Consider the following 22,735-nt stretch of genomic DNA (forward strand, 5'->3'; position numbering starts at 1 on the left):
TTCTATCAAACAGAAGAACTAAAAAAGAGTTTCAAGGACTTGAACTAGTTCAACACAGCTAGTTCTTTCCACTTCCCTAGGAGGCCATCCTATCCTACCTACACAGTAACGCCCAGGCCTCCTGCAGGGGCAGCCTCCTCTGCACCATACTCATCATAGACTCTGGCTCTGGATTCTTCCTATCCTTCCTAAAGGGCACTAACTAAGCCATCCCACTAGAGAACCCAACTCTCGCCTCACTCACTCAGGGCTAATTTGACTGAAATTCATCCCACTTTCTCCATGGAGATTTAGATTGCACTATGACAGACAAATTGAACTGAGTGAGAGACACAGTTCTAATTCAGTTGCCAAGCATTTGGGGAGCATACTGTCTGCACTGTGTTAAGTCCTGTGAGAACACAGGCGAATAGTACTGAGGAAGGGCAGAAAAGGAACAGCAGAAGAGATGGGAGAGGCCACAGCAAGAGGTTCTGGATTGGACAGATCACATGTACGGCTTGAGGTTGCCCTAATCATCCTTCTTCCTTCCACACGGAGAGTCTAGGCCTGAGTCCCAGCCTGTGCACGTTCATGACCAGGTCTGTGTCTGCCCCAAGTCAAGATGGACAAATCTCAGTATGAATTAGTTGGGAAGCAGGAGGATTTCACTCATTGCAGTGGGAGAAGCTGCAGATTCATTGGCCTTGGGAGGGCTTCCTGCAGGAGGTGGCCATTTAGGCATGCTTGGAAGAGTTAGTAGCCTACTGGCATATCTAAAGGTGAGTGTCCACAGTGCAGAAAGAAGTTGGGAAAAGGCAAGAAACACAGCCTTTCAGAATTCCTAGAGAGGAAGAGACAGAGAAGATCAAACTTTCATGTACTATGTATCCATTCGAGTAACTATGTAGCCTTCTGAGTTCCAAGGACATAAAAATGGATGTGACACAGTCCCTGATCTCAAAATAAAATGATGGAGGGACTGGCAGAGTGGCTCAAGTGGTAGAGTACATGCCCAGCAAAGATGAGGCCCTAAGTTAAAACCCCAGTACCGCCAAAATAGAATGATGGAGTATCTTGCAGTCAACTTTATGGGGGAGGGTATATTTTGAGTCTGATCCCGATGCCAACTGGCTTAAGATTTTAAAGGAAGTGGAGAGTTTAGGCAACAAGGTCATGACTGGAGACATATTAATTGAATAGCCACATCTTGTATGGCTCAAAGATGAACTGGAAGAGAAAGGAGAAATGAAATGTGGTGTGTACTAGGTGCTTTATGTATAATATCTTATTTATTCCTCACAACAGGCTTCCAGATGTACTTTATTTTTAACTTTTACAACCAGAGAAAGGAGCAGGGAAAGGAAACACTAATCCAAGGTCACACACCTAAGTGACAGAGTTTGGGGTGGACTATTCCAGAGTCTATATTCTTCTTACAGTATGGTGATGTGTGTGTGCGTGTGTGACATATAAAGGACAGCAGGGGGTCCTGGGGTCCTGGCTGGCTATAGCTCAGGGATTCAGGGACTGGAGGTAAAGAAACTGATTGTTGGGAAACAAGAATTTGGATTTGCTAATAGATCAGAAGTGAGGAAAAGAGAGGTACAAAGTGAACACAACTCTGAGGTGCTGGGCAGAGTGGCCTGCTAAGGAACTCATTCTTCAGCTCTGCAACTCCCCAAAAGACTAGGAGGGAAGGCTAATTCCTATATTCCTCCCTGGGAAGGATGGGACTTGTCTACTGACTTACATTTCTGCATTTCCATAGTTGGATGTGGGGGTCAGTTGTCCCTGCCAAGGCCCTAGTGGTTCTGCCCCCATGGCAGAATCCTGAGGATTTAACCTATGAGTTTTAAGGCCAGGTGGGAGCAAGAGGAGGTGATGGCCTCTGAAGGATCACTGCTTAGATGGAAAGGAGACACCCAAGTTGAGTTAACACTACCAAATTCTGGTCATAGGCATTAGAGCTGTCCCTTCTGTGGTTTTCTAGCCCCACAGCCAGGGGACTAGGAGACCAAGAGGTGGTTCTTCCTGCAGCCGCCAGGCCAGTGAAACCTGAGAGCATCTCTCCTTCAGAGAAAGAATGTTCCTTAAGAGCAGCAGCTGCTGCTTGTCCCCACAGGCCTGAACTGCCTCTCCCTTGAGGCCAAAGCCCCCAACAGGAGTGGAACAAGGACAGGATTAGGTGGCCTTTTTTATATGTGCTTGGCTTTCTTGAGTTTGTGAACCTAGCTTTTCTTGGTCTAAGACTGGACTCTGGCTCTGCTAGAACAGAGGGACTCTGCCAGGAAGGGTTTCTGGGGACGGAGGCAACCTTCTCACCTACCTAAGGTATACACACATGCACACACACATGCATGCATACACACACACACACACACACACACACACACACAAATACATCCCCCAGCCCTGGCCACTGCCCACTTAAGCCACACGTTATCAAGTTTCTACCATGCACTCAATAGTGTGTTCAGCAGTGTCGGAGAAATCAAAGAAAGAACCCTCTTTTCCTCAAAAAACCTGTAACCATGTTAGAGCAAGAGGACACCTGCACAAGAAAGAAAAAAATTCTGCTGTGTTCACAGCAGTAAAGCTGATGGAAAAGGCTGAAGAGGCAAGACAATTGTTTTGGCCATCACTGGATAGGTGAGGACAAGCTCTCCAGTGCAAGTGGGGCTCTCTGGAACATACCCATACCCTACCCCCAGCCCAGGCAAGTGAGCCTATGAAGCTGTCCTCCTGGGAAGCTTTGGTGAGTTGGTCTGAGGCAGTGGATCTGCAGAGACCCCTAGTGGCCAGGGTGAAGATGGCAGAAGGCTGGGGCTCACTCCTTACCATCCCACCCCTTACCCCCATTCTCCCACACAATAATCCTAGAGAATGGCATTAGTTTTGTTTGTTTGGTTGGGTTTTTTTTAACCAATTCTCAGCTGCAAGAATCTTTGCAAGGCCATCCAGTTCATTCTCCTGTTTCACAATCATCCCAGTAAGATAAAAATTCCAACTATTTCAAATAGCTTCAAGGGAAACTTTTCTGTCATTTCTTTCCTTCCCTCCTTCATTTCTTTATCCCATCACGGTTTCTTCTAGAAATTTCTTCCTTAGGTGGAAATTAAGTGTCCTTGGCAGCTTAGGCCCTTTCCCTATTGACGATGATGAACAATGGCTCAGGAAAAAGACATATCTTCCCATCCAACCATGTGTGTGAGTCCACAGCCACCGTGGGTTCATGTGTGCTTCAACCTCCCTTCCAAGAGCCATCCCAGAGCCTTTCCTGTTTCTTAACAAGATCTTCCTTTTTGTTCCAAAACTAAGATGTGGAGTAAAATTCTCCCAGTGACCACTGAGGTCCAAAAAGAATAACTGATGGGCACAGGGGGAGGGTGCTGCATGCAGTTGGCCCAATGGGTAGCACTCTGGAGGCACAAGCTCACTGCTGTTCTAAACCTGCCACTCATTCTTGCTCAGTTCCTTCTGAAAGGCTCTTTGCCTCTGTGTCTAAAGCAAACTGTGCACAGGAACAGGGAGTGGGAAACTTCTGGGTATGCCTGTAGAGGTTGTGGGTTTCCATCTGATTCTCAGTCTTCATGCAGCTCTCCAGAGAGACACCACGGTGTGTTCCTGGTAGGACACATGCAAGAAGTTCCTGGACTGAATAACCAGCTCGCTTAGAATTCTGGGGTGGTCCAGGAGCAGCTTAGGCAGAACCAAAGGGAGTGTGGAGAGGTTTGTTCCACTCTGGTTGGGTGTGCCACCTTAGCTGAACAACTTCTGTTGCTAAGTAAAGAACCCAAGCAGCTCTAGGACTTCGAGGACAGATTTTTAATCCCTGCCTTGCCACTCCATAGTTAAGTGACCTCAGCCAAAGGAAGTGGGAAATAAATTATTGGATGGTTAAAAGTGCCAGGGAGTGTGCTTGCACTGGAGCCTGTGCATCTGACCTCAAAACTCATTTCCGCTCTCTGAGCCTCCAACCTACACTCAGGGCCAGAGCACAGCTGTTTGGCTGTGGGAAGTTGCTTCCATTCTCTGGTCCTCAATTCTACTGAAGGCAAATGGAATAATCTCTCTACCGCTGACCCTAAAGGTGATAGTGAGATTAACATGAAGTAGCATGATGAAGCCAGGTGTGGTGGTGCATACTGTAATACCAGCACTTGGAAGGCAGAGGCAGGAGGATTGTGAGTTTGAGGCCAGCCTGGGCTACAGAATGAGACTCTGTCTCAAAAAGAGAAAAAGAAAGAAAAGAAAATGTCATGGCGAAGAACACTCTCTGGTGTTCAGTGTGTAAGGTGAATAGGTAGTTTTTCAGACCTAGCTGATTTTGGAGCCCAGCTGAAAGAGGTTTGCAGAAATTCAGGTTGCTGAGGGTCTGATTCAGTGGCCCTGAGAATCTGTGTCTTTAAAACACCTGTGTTTAGAATGTTTGAGAAACAGCTCCTGTTTGCAGATGTAAGGGACAAATGGCATTTCCCTACTCCTCGGGGATGCCAGGATTTTGCTTCCTCATTCTCACTCCAGCTAAGATGGCCTGCCTGTGGTCTCTACCTCTGAAGTTCCCATTCCATTCCTTTGCTGGTGTAATGTCGCTTCCTGTCAGCACCTCCCAGCCAAAGACCCAGGAAGGAGAAAGAGAGAGAAGGAGCTGATCCAATGCATCAGTTGCCTTTAGTTACCCAACTGGTGAGCTGGCATGAAGACTATCCAAGCCACAAGGGAGAGAACCCGCCAGAGTTTGAGTAAGCAGATAAAGTGTCCAGGTGGTATCTCACCCTTCAGCCTTTGGCTGGGAAATAGTATCTGTTCCTTGAATCCCATGGGACACATCTTGTACTTACATTTCTGACTTTGCTTGCACTTTCCTAACCTTGTTGGATGCTTTTTTGAGGTGAAGAGCTCTTTGTGTTTGAAATTCTCAAATACCTCTACCCAAAGAGGAGCACCATAGCATAAATAATTCCAAATGAGAGATTATTGAGCAGCTACTTCCATTGGTTTTAGGATGAATGGTGTGCAGGTCCCCCTCCCCTACTAAATTGACCTTGCAAGTTTGTTTCAGGTTCAAGTAACATCAGTCAGTACTTATATCCTGTGAGAACATTTGGGTGGAATGTTGGACTGAGGGAAGCTCAACCTTGGGGGCAGCCTTATGGCTGAAAACTCAGGCTTTGAGGACTCCTGGATGTCCGCAGGGATGTGACTGCCAACACACTGTATAAGCAAGCAGGCGAGGCCAACAAAAGAATCATGGCATGATTCCCAAACCGATCATCTTTCCTTTGCCTCCATGCTGCTCTGGACTTATGGGTTTTGGTTGTCTATCAATTTACCTTGCCTTCAATGGCTAGGATTTAAAGAGCTCCATGTAGCCCAGAACCCAGGCCAACATGCATGTTCAGTATTTGTGCCTAAAAGAGAGCTGCTGTGTTCTAGTCCTGTTGCTGCTAGCCATCTGTCACTGGGGCCTCTAAACCTCCATTTCTTACTAGTACTTCTGGGAGTACTAGTATGTACACTAGTAATATGTGGCAGCATTTGCAGTTTCTATGATTCTGCACGCTAGGCTCAGTTTTAGACTCCAACTGCATGAACAGGCAGGTCAAATGTTCTGCTCACAGATGAAAACTCCCTGGCTGCAAAGCTCTCAGAGACCCAGAGAGGGGAGGCAAAGGTGAGAGCTGCCCTCTCCTTCCCCAAGGTCACAGCAGCAGAGGGGAGCCAAGAATAGAAACAAAGCTTCCTTCAGCCTCACCCATCAGGAGAAGCTGGAAGAACCAACCCAGAGGCCCCTTGTGACAAGCAGGCTGGAGGAAGGAGGGCTTGACTCCAGTCCCTTGGTGTTCTTATTTATAGGTGCTGCTCCAGTTCTAGGGCCAGGGACAATCCAGGAGGGCAAAAAAGGCAGCTGGAGAGGAGCTGCCAAGGAGGGATTTAATCCCCAGAATGAGTGAGATGTGGAAATCAGTGTGACTTCCACTTCCCAAGGGGCTCTGCCAGTTCCCATGGTGCCAGGATCTGGGAAGAGACTCACTGTGGCTGTGCCCTAGGGATGTGACACTTTCCCTCTGACTGTAGCTACAGGTAGGCAGACAGTCATTGGCTCAAGGTTTCTTCCAAACACAAGTATCCCCCAGGCACCTGTTGGCTCACACCTATAATCCTACCAACTCGGGAGGCTGAGATCAGGAGGATCTTAGGTAGAGACCAGCCTGGGCAAATAGTTTGAGAGCCCTGCCCCCATCTCCAAAATAATCATAGCAAAGCAAAGTGGGCTGGAGGTGTGGCATAATCCATACAGCACCTGTCTTGCAAGTGTGAAACCCTGAGTTCAAATCCCCCCAGTACCCCCCCCAAAAAAAAAGCACAGGTACCTCCTCACTCCAGATTCTAAACTGGAGGCTGCAGGCCCAAGCTTCAAGTCCTAAAAATAAAAGCCAGGAAGCTGGGGCCATCTTTCTCCCCCTCTGTTTAGTCTATTTTCTTGACCATTTACCTGTCTCCAAATCTTTGCAATTCTCCCCTTATTGTCATAGCATTTGAGCTTTGGAATGTTGGCTAAAGGGCTGTGGAGTTGTTAACTGGTTATGCTGTGTTTTCTGATGAGGAACTGTGGTTGGGAGGAGCTAAGAGACCCAGGCTTTCTCACAAGCCTCCTTCTACTATACATCATTGCCATCTTTCTTGCTTTCTCCAAACCTGGAGGCACTGAGCTCTCACAGTCAATTCCTTTTTCTCAAACACTCCAAGCACCCAGCCACCGCACACAGGCTGCCCAGAAAGCAAGGAGAGCCCATTATTCCTTAGAGGTCTGTAGCTAAACCTCCTCCCCTGCTGTCCAGGGTCTCTCAACATCAAGTTGAGAGGACTTCCTTACCTAACTGTCAAATGGGAATGATGAGGAGAGCAAGATTTCAGAAAAAAAAAAAAATGTGTCTTCTTAGCTGACTTGGCTACTGCAAAAACTGTTTACTGATTACACAGGTTATAATGAGGGGTGAAGGGGACTCTGGAATTTTGTGTTGGGAGCCTGAGGAAGAAAAAAGAAACAATGACTTGTGCTGTTTTTGAGTTTCATATAAGATACCTTTGAAAGGTTAGCTGTAGGCTAGTGGGGCTTTATTATTTTTAAAAAACATATTTTAGTATTCTGAGCTAGGTGCTAAAGATAAAAAAGGTAAAATATTGCAGGACTGGAGGTAGAGCTCAGTGATAGAAAGCTTGCCTAGAATGCACAGGGCCCTGGGTTCAACTCCTGCCCCAGATCAAATAAAATAAAACACTGAAGGCTGCTTTGTGCCTGGTATGGAGTGTAACAAATGCTTTACTAGGAGAATGTGAAGAAGAGAAGCGTTGGTGGGGAGAAGAAGACATCTGGAGCAGTTGAGTCTGAGGAATGAGTAATAGGTGGCTAGTGAGGGTCTCTGCACATCAGAATCACCTGAGGAGTTTTTAAAACTCTGAAGCCCATAACACACCCCTGACCCGTAAAGAAGAATCTCTCTTGTCGGAAGCTAGGCATCATTATTGGAGATTCCAAAGTGTAGCCAAGGTGGGTTCCACTGGTTTAGGGAATATTTTGTGCCATGGGTTGGTAGGGGAATGAAATGGTTGAGTGAATGATTATTGTTGGCTTTTTTTCTTAATATTGAGTCTTCTTGTTCATATTTTTTAGGAAGCCATGAGAATTGCCTTCTATATTTGGGTTGGGAAGGAGCAGGAAAGAAGGAGAAGGGAAGGCAGGAAGGGAGAGGGGAGAAGAGATGCTACTTTGGGGCTGTAGCATCTAAGCGCTCAGGGACATTGTCATAAACCATGCCTCCCTTACTGCCAGGACCTCCTGCAAAATTCCCCCAATTCCATGTCTGGAGTCTCCAATAACCCCCAAGGGATTGTGGTCCCAGCCTCAGCACTCCAGCAGGGCAACATCGCCATGACAACTGTCAACTCACAAGTCGTGTCAGGTCGGTGCAGGGAATGGGGTGCTGGGGATTGGGGGGAGCACCCTGGGAGAAGAAAGGGTGGTCTTGGGGAATTCCAGAGTCAGGGTTATCCTCCGCCAATGGAGGGGCTTCCAGTTCAGTTTCTTAACTAAAATGTTCTGCAAATAGCACCAAGACTTGATTTTGATGGGAACAAATTTGGATCAAATTCTTATGAGCATCCCACCAAGGCTAAGTAAAGCTGTGTCACTCCCCCAGATACTTCCTACCAGAGTATCTTGCCTCTGGACACCATCCCCCACACCACCCACTCCCCTCCTACAAGAGGAAGAAACAACCTCACTGTCCCAGAGCTCCAGAGCTGAGGGTCTTCACATGTGAATGCCAAGCAAATTGGGGACCCTGCTTGCCCTCACTTCTCCAACCCCCACAGGGTAGGGGACCCAAAAACTGGTTGTCTCCTCAGGTGGAGCCTTATACCAACCGGTTACCATGGTAACCTCCCAGGGTCAGGTGGTCACCCAGGCAATCCCCCAGGGAGCCATCCAGATCCAGAACACACAGGTGAGTGTCTGTAGGTGTGTGCACATGTGCATGGGTTCTGGGGAAGGCACTCATGATTGGTCCTTATCTGCTGGGTACTTACAGAGTGCCTCAGTTAATCCTCAATGTCCTCTAAGAAGCAGCATGACCCCTGCTTTTCAGATAAGAAGCTAGGTCTGGGCAAGGTTTTATCACCTGTCCAGGGGATCTGCTGCCTCCTGAGTTCACATAAAAGGACCATGTACTTCCCATTCCTCATCTCCAGACCGAGCCAATCTGCACCTCAGTGATATGCAGTGCAGATCTGTAGAAAAAACTGAAGTCAGAGGCCTGAGATCTGACATTCACTCTGTGATCTTGAATAAGTCTCCTAACATCTCTGAGCCTCAGAGTTCTTATAGATAAAGATGGATTAATACCATCTGCACACAGCCCAACCAACCTCCAGGGCTGTTGGGAGGATTAACCATGGTGATGGCTAGGGAAGTGCTTTACAAACTGTGAAGTATCACAGAAATGCTAATAGCTGTTAGATGGTTTATGGCAAATTCATATCTTCAATACTCTCTGCATGCCCCTCTCTCATTTCTTTAGCTCCTCTGCCATCCCCTTTTCTTCCTCTTCTCCTCTTCCTCTTTCTTGCTTGCTCCCCTCACCCCAAGCCTCATCTCCATTCTCTGAGGGGCTGGTGTGGGATGAGAGAGAAAGGTGACTTCCCCAGGGCCCTAAGAATGAGTTGGGAAAGGGGGTTGGCAGTGAGAGCCTGCCGTCACTATGGCAACAGGTCCCTAGCCGCTGGCCTCACAGGCTGCTGATGCTGATTTTTTCTCCACGTGCCCTGAAGGTTAACCTTGACCTCACCTCCCTCCTGGACAATGAGGATAAGAAGTCCAAGAACAAACGAGGAGTCTTGCCCAAGCATGCCACCAATATAATGCGTTCTTGGCTCTTCCAACATCTCATGGTGAGTGTGCGTGTATACTGGGGGTGTGAAGCCACAGTGGGGGGTATGAATAATCCACAGCTTAGGTGCCAGACTCTGCTGTCATTTCCAGACCTGCTGAGGGTGTGGCCTCAGAGAGAGCACAGTACTAGGAGAACCAGCCAGAGCCAGCTCAAGGAAAGCCTAGGTAGAGCCTAAAGCTGGCAACTTTCTAGTGCTGGCAACTGCTACCAGCTTAAAACAGTGCGACAACACAGCAAATAACAGGAACAAGCACTCCAAGAGAGTTATGTATAGGCAGGTGTGCAATATTGTTTTATGAACAGCGGGAGGCTCGGACAGGGTTGTTGTTAGTGGTCTACCCCTCGCTTCTCCTGCAGAAGAACACGTTAATTCTCTGCTGGGCCCCCAGAGTCCATGCTGCTGTGGGAAGCAGAGTGTGTGTCTGCCTCCCTCCAGGTCAGAGAAGCCAAATGAGGTGTGGTGTGGTGGAGTGTAGTTGGCAGCATGGCTCCAAGGGGCAGTCTCTGACCAGCGCAGCTCTAAGATACAGAGCTACTGCTTTCACAAACCTCAGTCACCCCTTTTGTAAAATGGCATAATGCCTCCAGTTTAAATGCAGTGTTTATAAGGTGCCTACTGTGTGTACCTAGCATGGTGGTATTTAGGTGTTTGTGTGCAGTGTTAGCCTTTGGTTGAATGTTAAGGATGACTTCAAAATTGTAATTCCCTAGCACCAACTTCAAGGTCCACGGCAATAAATAAAGACCACACACACACACACATACACACACACACACACACACACACACATACGCACATATGTGTGTGTCCTGGGGTGGGCAGGCAGATTCTGTGACCACAGACAGGCTTCTAGCAGCTGTTAAGCTTTGGCCTGGCAAGTCAGCACACATATACACAGATACAAGACAGATGCTAAGGAACTGTGGACACTGAAAACTAGGAAGAAGAAGTGAGGGAAGGTCTTTCTTCAGAGAGAGAGAACAATAAAATGAATCATGTAAATGAATTAATTTGAAATGGGCAAGCCTCCAGAAGCCATGGAGACTAGGCTTAGGTGGCTGTCAGACTTTGGTAGCAGCAGAAGACTGACTGTGGTTTTAGGGACTCTGTCTCAGAGGTGCTGGTCCTGTGCACCCAGTCAACAGGAAGAATCACTCTGTGGTGTTAAGTGTCGGGCCACAAGTAGCCACCCAACTCTTGGGATTCGGGCTGCCCCAGTGCTTTGCTGAGTAAACACATCTTGAAATCCCTCCTAGTTTGGAAACCTTCAGTTTCCAAATTAGTAAGCCAATCTGTTAGAAGGCTAATTTGGAGAGAAGGGACTGGAAGCTGAGCATTAAGGAGAGAAAAGGAGGTTGAAGAGACCACCTAGAGACTAGGCAATGAAGCCAAGAAACCAGCAGAAGGTCTAGCTCATGGTGGCAATGACCAGGTCTCCTGCCAGTTCTGGTTTTCCAAATTGACAGAAAACCAATGGACTCAGTGAGTCTGTGAGCCCAGTGTCCATGTTACAGCTTACATCCCAAGGTTCTGTCGTCTATGCATTTACCTATTGGGGTACCCTGTCCTCTAACAGATTAGAATCAGGATCCACTCGTTGTGGTGTGGTGATGGACAGCTATAGGTTTACGGGTGTGGACTTTTGAGATCAGCAAACATGGGATCAAATGTAGACTTTGACTCTTACTCTATAACCTGGACATGTTCATCTTTTGCCAAGATTATGATGAAAACATGAAATATTTGCAATGACTCTGGCACACTGAGGTGCTTAATAGATGCTCATTCCCTTGGATCCTTCACCTCCTGTTTCCATGCGTTTTTGAAGACTGACATGATCAAACCTGCAGCCTGCCTCAGCTACTATCTACTCCCCAAATGCAGCTCACCCCTGAGACATTAGCCAGAGACTGGAGAGTCACCAGTTCAATCCCTCCTGTTTGTGCCTCACCTCTCACCTTGGATCTCAATTTGCATCCTATCCTCTCTTGGTGAGCCTTCCTTTGTAGCTCAAGGTCTTTTCTTTCCACTTCATGGTCACTTCCATTGCAAAATTTGGGAAGGCAGAGAGAGGGAGGGGTGAGGAAGAGAGTGGAGAGAGCAGTTGAGCACTAAGCAGAAAAGATGGGAGGACCCAGTGGGCTCTAGAAAGACACCTAGGACAATGCACAGGCCTTGCTGAAACACATGAGGAACAGCCTTCTGCCTGCTCAGGTGCAGATACTCAGTGTTGGCAAAGTCCTCCCATAACGAATGCCTTCATCAGGGTAGCCTCAAGTGATGAGCAGGAAGTGGCCACTGGGCCTCCAAAGTCAGAACTGAGAAATCTGGAGCTGAATGGGAGAAAGCCAGACTTCTGTAGAGAAATGAGCATATGAACTGTTCTCTGTTGACCATGGCTATCCTCTGCAGACCTCAGCTGGGTCACACAGCCTGGGGCATCACAGAGCTGCCTAGTTATCTATGCACATGTGGGCACACACACCCTTCCCTTGCCAAACCCCTGATTCAGAACAGAGGCTAAAGCCTCCTAGTAATCCTAGTTGCCAGGAGAGTAGACAGACAGATTGGGGAATGGATTGAGTTTCTTCTACTAGCTGTGTGATTACTCTGATTCTATTTCTTTGAAAAAAATAAGCTAACATTTATTTCCAATGATTGTGAAAGTGAAATGAGAGAACATACATAAGGACCTACACTCAGCACATTGCTCAGCACTTAAAAAGTTGTTCTCTGCCTGTAATCCTAGCACCGGGGAGGCTGAGACAGGAGGATCGCAAGTTCAAGGCCAATCTGGGCTATTTAGTGAGACCCCGTCTCAAACAAACAACAAAAGATATTCTTCCTTTTGAACTTTCTAAAACAGTGGACCAAGAGCAAGATTTTTTAGTTGTTGTGGTTGCTGCTGTTGTTATTTGAGACAGGGTCTCACTTAAGTAGTCCAGACTGGCCTAGGACTTGTGATCCTCCTGCCTCAGCTACCCAAGTGCTGGGATTATAGGCATGCACCAGTTTGAAGCAAGTTTTTGAGACCCAGGCCCAACATTTATGAACACTCATTAGAAGTGGATAGTTGACATGTCACTTTGATTTGTAATGATTCCTGATTTTGCCACCATCTAACCCTAAGAGTTAAACGACTAATAGGGTCACTTACCCATTGTGTGCACGTGTGTGTGTGTGTGTGTGTGTGTGTGTGTGTGTGTTTTTCAGGAAATATGCTTGAAATATGACTATGGTAAATTTCCCAAGAATAGGGATTGTGCAGCATTATTCTGTGGGCCCTATAGCCTTAATTTCCCAGGTGAGTTCCCAGGACTCACTAGGTATTGCTGCTCAAAAGGGGTTTTGTGGTGAAATATCTGGGCAAAAGTGCATCCTACCAAGTGTAGCCCATTTACTTATTAGTGTACTAAGTGGCATTGTGAATTTGCATGAGGGATAAGATTTGAGGTTCTTATTGTTGCTCTGAGAAACAACCATGAGCCTGTAGTTCTCAGGAAATCCACCTCCACAGTAGTATCACATTGGGCAGACAGTCGCTGCTCAACTTTAAGGAAGGTGAGTGGAGAAGGTGTGAAGTAAAAACACTAAGATTTCAGTGTACCACAGATGTTCTGTGTCCAGGGCAGTTTGGGACAACTAGTTTATTGGTTGGTTAATTTGCAAAACTAGTTAAAAAAAGGAACAACCATGCAAAAGATAGACTTTATGTTAATTTAAAAGTATACATATATTCATTTGCTAATCTCTTGAGATAGGGCCAAGGTCTCTTTCTGATTAAAGTTTATCATTTCACTTGCATAAACCTTTCCTATAATAAAACATCTCCAGATTCCATCTTTATTTAAAGTGGAATAAAAACACTGACATTTGGGGTCTAATCTGGCTACAAGATCGTTCTGGATTTTTTTTTAAATTATGTATTCCTGTCTCCTATGTCTATCTCACGTCATCCTAGCTAGTCAGCATTTTTAAACAAATTTGAATCTGAAGTTTTCCAAAGTTTTCTACCTAGATTTCTCAACCACAATAACTCTTCTTTTTGCACTTGTGTTTCATTTGTTAAATTGCAGTATTACTATAACATGTATAACTGGCACACACCAGTGTGGATACAAACACTGCTGACTCTCTGATAAGCAGATAATTTGGTGAAGAACATTCTACAAAGCAGCTAAGTCATGTCACACACCAGAGTCTGACAGCCAGCATGTACAGTTTACAGAAGGCCACCTTGGCTAAAAAGATACTGATTTTGAGCACTACCATGGTAAATACTGGTTTCTCCTTGTCTTCTTTCCCTCAGGTGGGAGTTGGTAGTTTTTGGTTGCTTTTGTCCTGTGTCTGAGGCTTCTTGTCATTTCCACTGTTCTGTGGTGTTAGCAGCTACAGAAATGTGTTGGGATTACAGTGTCTGAGATAGAGGTTAAATTCCAGAGCCTTTTTAGCTACAGTGAGATTGAGACAGTTTCATCTGTTAGCTGCTGTCTTCTGAGTCCCTGAAGAATCCAGTGACATTTTCTTGCTCTTGTGTTTTGGCTGAAAGAGGTTAAACTCCTGTTGGAAGCAGTTATTCCACAGCAAACCCAGGCAGAAAGAGAAGCCCTGGCAGAGAGTCTCCCGGTGGAGGAGGGAGAGGCACTGTTCCTTCACCCCAGCTTCAGCCCCACACCAGCTTCGGCCCCCCTCCACCCCCTGCTCCACATCCCAGCATTGTCCTGATCTGCTGATGCTTCTGCACATTTCATCTTCAAACATGACGGCTCTCAGTGCTGCTACCATCCCAGCACAGGAGCAGCTTGCAGACTGTTGTCTGTGTGCCTGGAGGTCTTGGAGAAGAACCCAGGCCCCAGCAGGCCCTACCATCCTCCATGGCAGCCACCCCTGCACCTACCACGGCAGTCTGCCAGTCTATGCTCCATGCTTTAGTGCATCATTCATTTAGCCCACACAAACACCCTAGGAGGTAGGTTTTCCTGTGCGCCTCATTTTACCAGTGACAAAACAGACTCAGAGAAATCAACACATCTTACAAGGTCACACAGATAGTAGAGTAGAATTTGAACCTAGAACTCTGTGACCTGAGGCTCTAATCTCCCATCCACTTGGCCAAAAGCTGAGAGCATAAGAACAGCCTTCTCTACACGACTTTTCAGACTGAAACATAATTCACATAGCCTAAAATTCACTCTTTAAACTGTACAATTCAGTGGGGTTTCAGACAGTTACAATGTTATACAACCATTACCATTATCTAAATCCAGAATATTTTCGTCACCCCCAAAAGAAATCCCATACCTGTCAGCCAACCCCTGGCCCCAGCCCCTAGCAACCTGGAATCTACTGTCTATTTCAGACATTTCACTCAAACAGAATCACGCAATGTGGTCTTTTGTGTCTGACTTCTTTCACTAAGCATAGCATTTTCAAGGTTCATCCATGGTGCAGCATGTATCAGTACTTCTTTCCATTTTGTGGCTGAATAATATTCCATTGTGTGGATAGACTGACCACATATTGACTATCTTTTCATCAATACGAATGGGCATTTGGTTTGTTTCCACCTTTTGGCTCATGAATAACCCTGCTATGATTATTCACATACTCTGCACATTTTCTGAGCCTGTCATTATCTTTAAGGCTCTGTCAGATTTGCAGCTATCTTTCCCGCATCCCTCGTGCCTTGCATGTTGGGTTCACCCAGCTGTGAAAACAGAGTGGCAGCATACCCGAGTACAGCCTGTGCCCTGCACAGGGCTCCAGGCCAAGGAGGGCACGTGGAGGTGAAATCTGGCCAGTTGCCTGTGTGCCTTGGTGTTGTCTTCAATCACTCCACAAACATTCTTTGCATGCCTCACCATCTCCCGGAGCAAGGCACTGTGTTAAGTCTCAAAGGAATTATATAGATAGAGCCCTGTCGAGGGCTCACTGATAGAGTCCACCTGCCCACCTGACTTTGAAACAGTGTTGTTTCCTACGAACAGAAAGAATGCAGTCTATGGCCAGGACATGGCACCTGGTGGCAGGACCTGGGTTTGCATTTTAGCCTCCCCTCCCCCCTTGATGGGGGACCTGGACCGAGTAGCTTGGCCTTATTAACCCTCAGTTTCCTCTGCTATACAATGGGATCACAATATCCAGCTCAGAAGGTTATTGTGAAGACAAAATAAGATGATGGGTATGACAGTACTGTGACCTGGTGTAGGTACAACTGCTGCTACAGATGCCTCCAGTCTCACCCTGGGAGTCCTTGTAATGTGTCCCACCTTGGTAAATGCTGACAGAAATCTTGAGGCTATTAGAGTATTTATGGAGGGAGGTAAGAACTCCTGAAAAAGCAAGAGAATGGCGTAGGGAGGCTGGCTCCTTCTTATTTCAAAATATCTTATCTGTGACTTCTTTAACTTGCTCATACAGGCTAAAAATTCACTGATCAGATGCCCATTATAATTAATCCACCCCTGTGGAAAGCAAATGTCTCTGGAGAGGCCATGAGGCAGGCCCTCATTCACTCACAGTTTAGTATGAATTAGTTCAGAGGTTTTTTTTTTCTACTCCCGCTCAGCTTAGATCAGTTTCAAGTGCTTGTTGGAGAACACTTTTCAATGTTGAGGAGGCAAGTCAGAATGCAGTGCCAGAGGAGAATCTTCTACCAGTTTTTCTAAATGTCTCTAGGCTTCTGTCTCTTTTGAAATGCTGATAAAATTACTGTTTACCTCATCAAGGTCCTGTCTGGTGAATTTGACTTTGAAGTCCTAGGGACCAGAGACCTCAGGTTCAGAATACTGACTATGGGGTGACACAGGAACTCTTGGGCTCATGAGGCACTGACAATCTGTAGCTACTAATCTCAGAGCCACCAATCACAGGTCTAGTTCTGTCCCCTGAAAGGAGAGGAAAATATCTTGTTTGTTTCTCCTGAGTCCTGTGGTTCCCTTTCCATTAGAACACAGACCTTAAATCAAATTGCCTTTTGGGCAAAGCAAGCCAGGAAAACTACATGTTATTAAAATAATTTGTTTCTATGGGAAAATGAGATCTAATATCCAAATAACATATCCATTTACTAACACCTTATACCATCTTTTCTTTTCTTTCTTTCTTTCTTTTTTTTTTTCAGTGCTGGGTATCAAACCCAGGGCCTCATATAGGCTAGGCAGGCACCCTACTTCCTCTACTTCTGAGATACATCGTCAGCCCCTAGAGGGCTGAAGATTTAATTAAGGGAAGAAGTCACACACATAAACTAATGTAGCTCAGTGCTAGAGGGCTTGCCTAGCCTGTGTGATATCCTGGGTTTAATTTTCCAGGATCAAAAACCAGGTGCAGTGGCATCACCTGTAGTCCCAATGACTCTGATGGCTGAGGCAGAATGATCACTTAAGACCAGAATTTGAGGCCATCCTGGGAAACAAAGCAAAACCTCAACTCAAAACAAAACAAGCAAAAACAAAAAGCCATAAACTTGTACACGTAAAACTGAGGAGAAGTGTGCACCTGGGATGGAATGAAGGGCTGTTATACGAATGCAAGCACTCATGGGTTCAAAAATGAAGAGTCAGATTAGGTGAAAAGCATTTTGGCCACCAGAGCTTGTCACACAGGTCCAGAATAGTGTGTTGAGGATCAGATATCAGGTTGTAGAAGGTCCTTTGACATAGTGTCCAGAGACAAGCAGCCAAGATAGGGAAATGTCTGTTCGAATAACCCACAGGAAGCATGTCCTCTGAGGAGTATAGCTATGGGGACTGAGGATGTTTGACCGATAGAAAGAAAAACAGAAGAAGCCTATTCGTGTAAGGCAGTGTGGCACAGTGAATAAACAAGGGCTTTGGAGACAGTCAAACCTCAGATTGGTCCTGGCTGCATTTTCATTTGCTGTGTGACCTTGAACAGGTCAATCAACTTCTCTGGAGTTGATTTCTTCCTCATAAAGTGAAGAAAGCAATACCTACCTATGGGGAAAATGATCGATAATGTGTTATAAAGCACAGTGCTTGGCAGGTGGCCTGCTGCAGAGATGGAGTGGCCTGGTTAAAGACACAGGGGACGTGAACCCCAGCTCTGGTTTGCCTCTTACTACTTGTATTGCTTTGGCCAGGTTTTTAGCCCAGTTTTCTCAAATGACAAATGGAAACAGTGATACCAGGGCACCTTGAGAATTCAATGAGAACACACATCAGGCACTCTAGCAGGGCACTCTATGTGCTGTAAGTGTTCAAAGTTAGCCAAAACTTGGACCATGCCATGGGAGGAGGTCCTGTAGACTACTGTGTGACTTTAGTGGACTCTAATTGAATGTGTAGGGAGGCAGATCTGAGTCCAACAAAAAGACCTTCCCACCCATCAGAGCATAGAGCTTCATGCTGAGTGATGGTGTCACTGCAGAGCCCAATGACCCACCTCTTTCAGGATGGCACATAAAAGTAAGGCTGATGGTGTCTCTATCTATGCACACTTTACCTTCTTTGAAATATGCTGGTGTAAAGGCTGCTGTCCTAGGAGAGAGGCTGGAGTCGGGCTTTAGGGCTCTGTGCAGTTTTAAGGTATTGGCTCACAGGGTTTGAGGAGGAGCTGATATCTGGGCTGACCCTTAAGGATGGCTAGGATTTAGGACTGGGTGGGAAGAGAAATGGAGGGGTCATTTTGAATGTTGCTCAAGTGAGCACCATTACCAGTCTGATTCTTGCTGATCAAAGGGACAGCCCCTCCCTCCAGTGAATTCTGATCATGAAATCCTCTTTGCCTTGTTCTTACTCTAGAAGCCTGGCAATTTGTGTGGCCACTTGTCATGACCAGGACAGTTTTCCCCACAGAGGCTACTCAGGTGTCTGTACCACATGGTACATGGTGGAGGCACATGGAGAGGCTGGAGACAGGCCAGTCATGTTTTTGCCTGTAGTCATCTCTAGGTGCCTAAGAAATGTTAGCCTCTGATTCCTGCATGAGACATGAGACTGTTTTCTCTGCCATCCACCATTCACTATAGGGATGTAGGAAGAAGCAGCCTTCTGATTCCCCAGGGAGAAATGACACGGTGTCAGAGGTATGCCCCAGTGTAGCCCCAACCCCAGAATTTGCACCACATCGACAGTGAGTCTCCAGGGAAGGAAGAAGCTTGGTGTGTCTCTGTCTAAAGTGGCCTTGCAGACAGCAGGCAAGTCAGCCACAGGGTCGGATGAATGAGCTGAGAAGAGAGGGAGTGAGAGAGGCTCCTGGACTGTACTGAGCCCCAGGACACTACGCAGGAGCCTGCAGCTGTCAGACATTCCACCTGAAAATGCTATGATTGATTTACAACCTCACAGTATCCCCCAAGGAACCTGAGACCCAAGTTAGGAGAAAATACACCCATCACATGTGCAGACAGCCTGGAGCAGTCCCAGAGTACTCAGGAAAGGATGCCAGCTCAGGAGCACAGTGACACATGCACAGAAGGTGTGCCGGGAGGCTCCTGCCAGCTGCCAGCAAACCTGGGGCTTTTTCAGAGACAGAGGCATGGGCATCAAGACAGAGATTTATTTCTCTATTTATGTTTTAACAAACAGTCATGGGGTGTGCCATGCACTGCTCTAAGTACCTTTCAAATACTATTAACTCACACAATCCTTATAACAACCTTAAAGCATGTGGAATGATTTCCCCATGCTACAGAAGAGGAAAATTGCTCAAGGTCTTGAGCAGCTGAGAGGCAGGACCAGCATTCAAACCTAGATCATCAGTCTATAGAGATCAATGTCCCACCTACTTCTCACAGTGCCACCTCTACCACTCCTCTAGAGAGGCAGCCAGGGGGCCTCCATGTACCCCTCCTCCCTTCCCCATAAATATTCATTCAACAATCAATTGAGCTGGGTGTGGTGGTTCATAGCTGTAATCCCAGCATTCAGGAGACTGAAGCAGGAGAATTTTGAATTTAAGATCAGCATGGGCTACATAGTGAGACTCTATTTCAAAAAAGAAAAAAAAATCAGTTGAGGAGTCGCAGTATTAACAAGTAGAACAACCTGCCTCCAGGTAGAAATTATGGTTGGGGAGGGAGAGACTGAATCACTGATGCCCCCATCTACCCTCTTTCATCCCTACAGTGATACACAAAGAAATAGGTGAGAGGGACCAGTTACCTCCAAGCCCCTGTGTTCATTCATTCAACAAATAATCACAGGACACACAGGCCAGACAGTCTCTTTGACACAGATGGCTGACAGGGGCAAAAAAGAAAGATGTGGTCCTTTTACTCAGAAATCTTGTAGCCTAGCCAAGGCAGAGGCAAGAGGATCAAGAGTTTCAGGCCAGCCCAGGAAAAGTTAGGGAGGCCCTATCTCAAAACTAAAATAAAGTAAAAACAAAAGGTCTAGGAGTATGGCTAGAATGGTAGAGCACTTGGGCAAGAGGCCATAGGTTCAACCCCCAGTAATTAAAAAACAACAACAACATTGCAGCCTGTCTATTTGAAGTGTCAAATAACTCAGCCATCCCTGCAGTATGAAGAATCCTAGGTAGGGTAAGCACTCAGAATTCATAGGAGGGGTGTCCAAATGGGCTTAATTTAAGCAGGGGTGGGGACAGGGAGGAGTTAAGAACGACCAATCTTGCTGCAGTGTAAAGAAGGGGCTAAAATAGGAACCAAAGGGAGAGAGAACAGTTTTGTGATCACAAGAGGGTGACAAAAAAAAAAAAATTGCAATAGATTTTCACTATGGAAAACTACACAGCAATGAAAATGAATAACTACAATCACACAGAACAACCATGGATGAATTATTTCATTAATGCAAGGTTCAAAATCCAGGCAAAACTAAGTGGTCATGTTGAAGGATGTAACATAGATAGTAAGACCTTGAAGAAAAATAAAGTAATTACCATAAAACTCAGGCTACCTTTAGGATGGATATCTTTGGGAAGGTGATTGGGAGGGGGCAGATGGGGATTTCCAGGGTGCTGGTAGTCTCCTATCTTTTGACCTGGGGAGTGATTCCATGGGTATTTGCTTTGTGGTAATATATGATACTCTACATTTTAGTTCTTTATACTTTTCTGAGTGTGTGCAATTTCAACGAAGGCAGAGCTAAAAAGGAAAGAGAAAAGAATGGGAGGTCTGAACAAAGGCAATTATAATAGAAAGAGAAATTCCTTGGGTGACTAATTGTACTTCTCTTTATTCTAAAAGGCTTGCGTTTTTCCCTTCCATTTTAGCATCTCTGAAATCAGCATGCATCCTGCATCAGTGGTATCTTAGATGTGATGCATTGTGGTTCTTTCAGGGCCCCTTACCCTGTTGGCTGACTCCCTCTGGGTAGCCTCAGGCCCTTTTGAATAATGCCATGCCCATAGTGTAGTGACCAAAGCAGGCCATGGCCTCACGGTTGCTAGAAGGGAGAAAAAGGAAAGAGGGTGTAGTAGGCCCAGAGCAGTGCTGGTGGTAGCAGACAGCTCCCTTCTCTGAGTCAGCCTCCACACTCTACTTCAGCAACACACAGAATCTGCTGACATCCACAGGCTGCTGCTCCCCATGTACTTTGTCCCGCCTCATGGTAAGATATGCATGGGCTAAGAAGAGGAAGGACAATCACAGGTGGGTTTTGATCAAAGAAGTGACCAGGGAGCTAGCTAAGAACCAGAATAGACTTAGTTTCCTTCTGACCTGGACCCAAACATAACTCACTCTCCAAACTGAAAACTGCTTTCTGGTGAGACTTAAGTTGTGGGGCTATGAAGGGAGGAGTCAGAAAGAGTGGGGAAGGAGCTTGGGACAGATTTCAGAGGAACTTCCCAGTGGCAACTATGATGCCATGAAATGCCTACTTAATGCAAGTACTACATTTCCCTTCTTTGGAGACCTTAAATGTCCAACTGGACACTGTCTGAGAGGCTTCAGTGCATTGCACAGAATGAGTCAATGGAACACACATGTCTGTGTCATCTCATTTAGTCATCCCCAAGTTCAAGAGGTGGGCACTTTTTTTGTTATTCCCATGTTACACTGAGAAAGCTAAAGATGGAAAACATAAATTTCTGAGCACTCAAGTTCCCACAGCTGCCAGGTGGGAGGGCAGGACTTGCCTCCATCCTAACAACTCTTTTCCACCATTCAGCACTGCTCAGTTATGAGAGTCTTCAGGCTGGCTCTGGGAAGGATCTAGAATTTTCTGGTCTGTTCTGTACATCTTTTTCAAGGAATAATCATTTACTTCTAGAGATTTGCAGCCTGGGACCTTCCCTTCCACCTCTATGGAAGTCCTTTCAAATACTGATCAGAATAACAGCTACCATGGCTTGATGGCTCACTGTGATCTCATTTCATCCTCCTCCTGTCCTTGGCCCCAAGCCTTTCCAATTGTGCTTAAAAGTAGCGCTGACCTAATCGTGGTCTGTCCAGGGGCCAGGACTATTTTGACTCTGTCCTCAGAAATCATGTGGTCTAAGGCATGTACAAGCTGGACTACTCCCTTGAGCACTCAGAGGTGGTGCCAGGAATGTTCTGACTGACACACCTGTTCCCAGAGCCGGGCTAAATGCTAGTATTCACCCATGGCCTCCACTGTGTGCCTCCCAAGATTCTGTTTCCTGCAGGGAGAGGTGGTAGGGACTGGTAGCAAGGGCTCTGTACCTTTATCTATAAGACAGCAACCTACCAGATTAGGGCAACATTCTTATAGCTCTCCCTTAGACGGGATTGCGCTGATTTGTGCATTTGTGACATCCACTCAATGGGGACAAACCAAAATCCTCCTTAGAGATAGAAAACCTAATGCTTTCATGGAAGGCTTGGTGACTTCCCTCTCTGCAGGCTCTTCAACAGTGGAAGAGATTTTCATCTGACTGTCCTAACTGTAAGCCTTAGTGCAAGGCTCCTACCTGGACTGCCCATGGCCTTCTCTACTGGAATAGCTTGGCTGTTCTTCAAAATCTATTTGAGGCCCCATCCTTTTCCTATGACCCAAGGGGTACTTGGCATGGACTGCCCTTTAATAGAAAATTTTCCTTTCCATATCAGCTGTGAGTGTATAATGTCAGGTATCTCTCACCTCCTACACCCAGGACACAGCCAACACTCAGCCTTTGTGGGCTGATGATCCAGCTTGGTTAGCAAGGCCAGCCTAGTCCAGCTCTGCTCAGGAAATAAGTCTTTGTCTGCTTTTTGTGTTTGTACACTTATCTGTACATATACCATTATTGAACATGAACTCTTTGTTGGTCTGGTCTCCATACTGGACAGACAATCCCTTATGAGAATGGGTCCCTGCCCAAGAGCTGCTCATGGCCACCTGGGGAAGACATATATTGCCATACGGTA

The 22,735-nt window shown here is 46.3% G+C and overlaps 1 protein-coding gene across 12 annotated transcripts in view; it reads left to right on the forward strand.

Moving 5' to 3' along the window:
• The window catches only part of Pknox2 (PBX/knotted 1 homeobox 2), a 257,000-nt gene that overhangs the window by 227,636 nt on the left and 6,629 nt on the right, over window positions 1–22,735 (forward strand). For 11 of the 12 annotated variants that reach the window (XM_074066455.1, XM_074066456.1, XM_074066457.1 and 8 more), the window contains 3 exons: window positions 7,817–7,946; window positions 8,392–8,489; window positions 9,313–9,432. The exons of the other annotated variant lie outside the window; for it this stretch is intronic. In XM_074066455.1, the coding sequence (XP_073922556.1) occupies window positions 7,817–7,946; window positions 8,392–8,489; window positions 9,313–9,432 (348 nt within the window). The remainder of the gene's footprint in view (window positions 1–7,816; window positions 7,947–8,391; window positions 8,490–9,312; window positions 9,433–22,735) is intronic. 12 annotated transcript variants of the gene reach the window in all.

Source organism: Castor canadensis, chromosome 2, assembly GCF_047511655.1.
Source record: "Castor canadensis chromosome 2, mCasCan1.hap1v2, whole genome shotgun sequence".
NCBI lineage: Eukaryota > Metazoa > Chordata > Mammalia > Rodentia > Castoridae > Castor > Castor canadensis.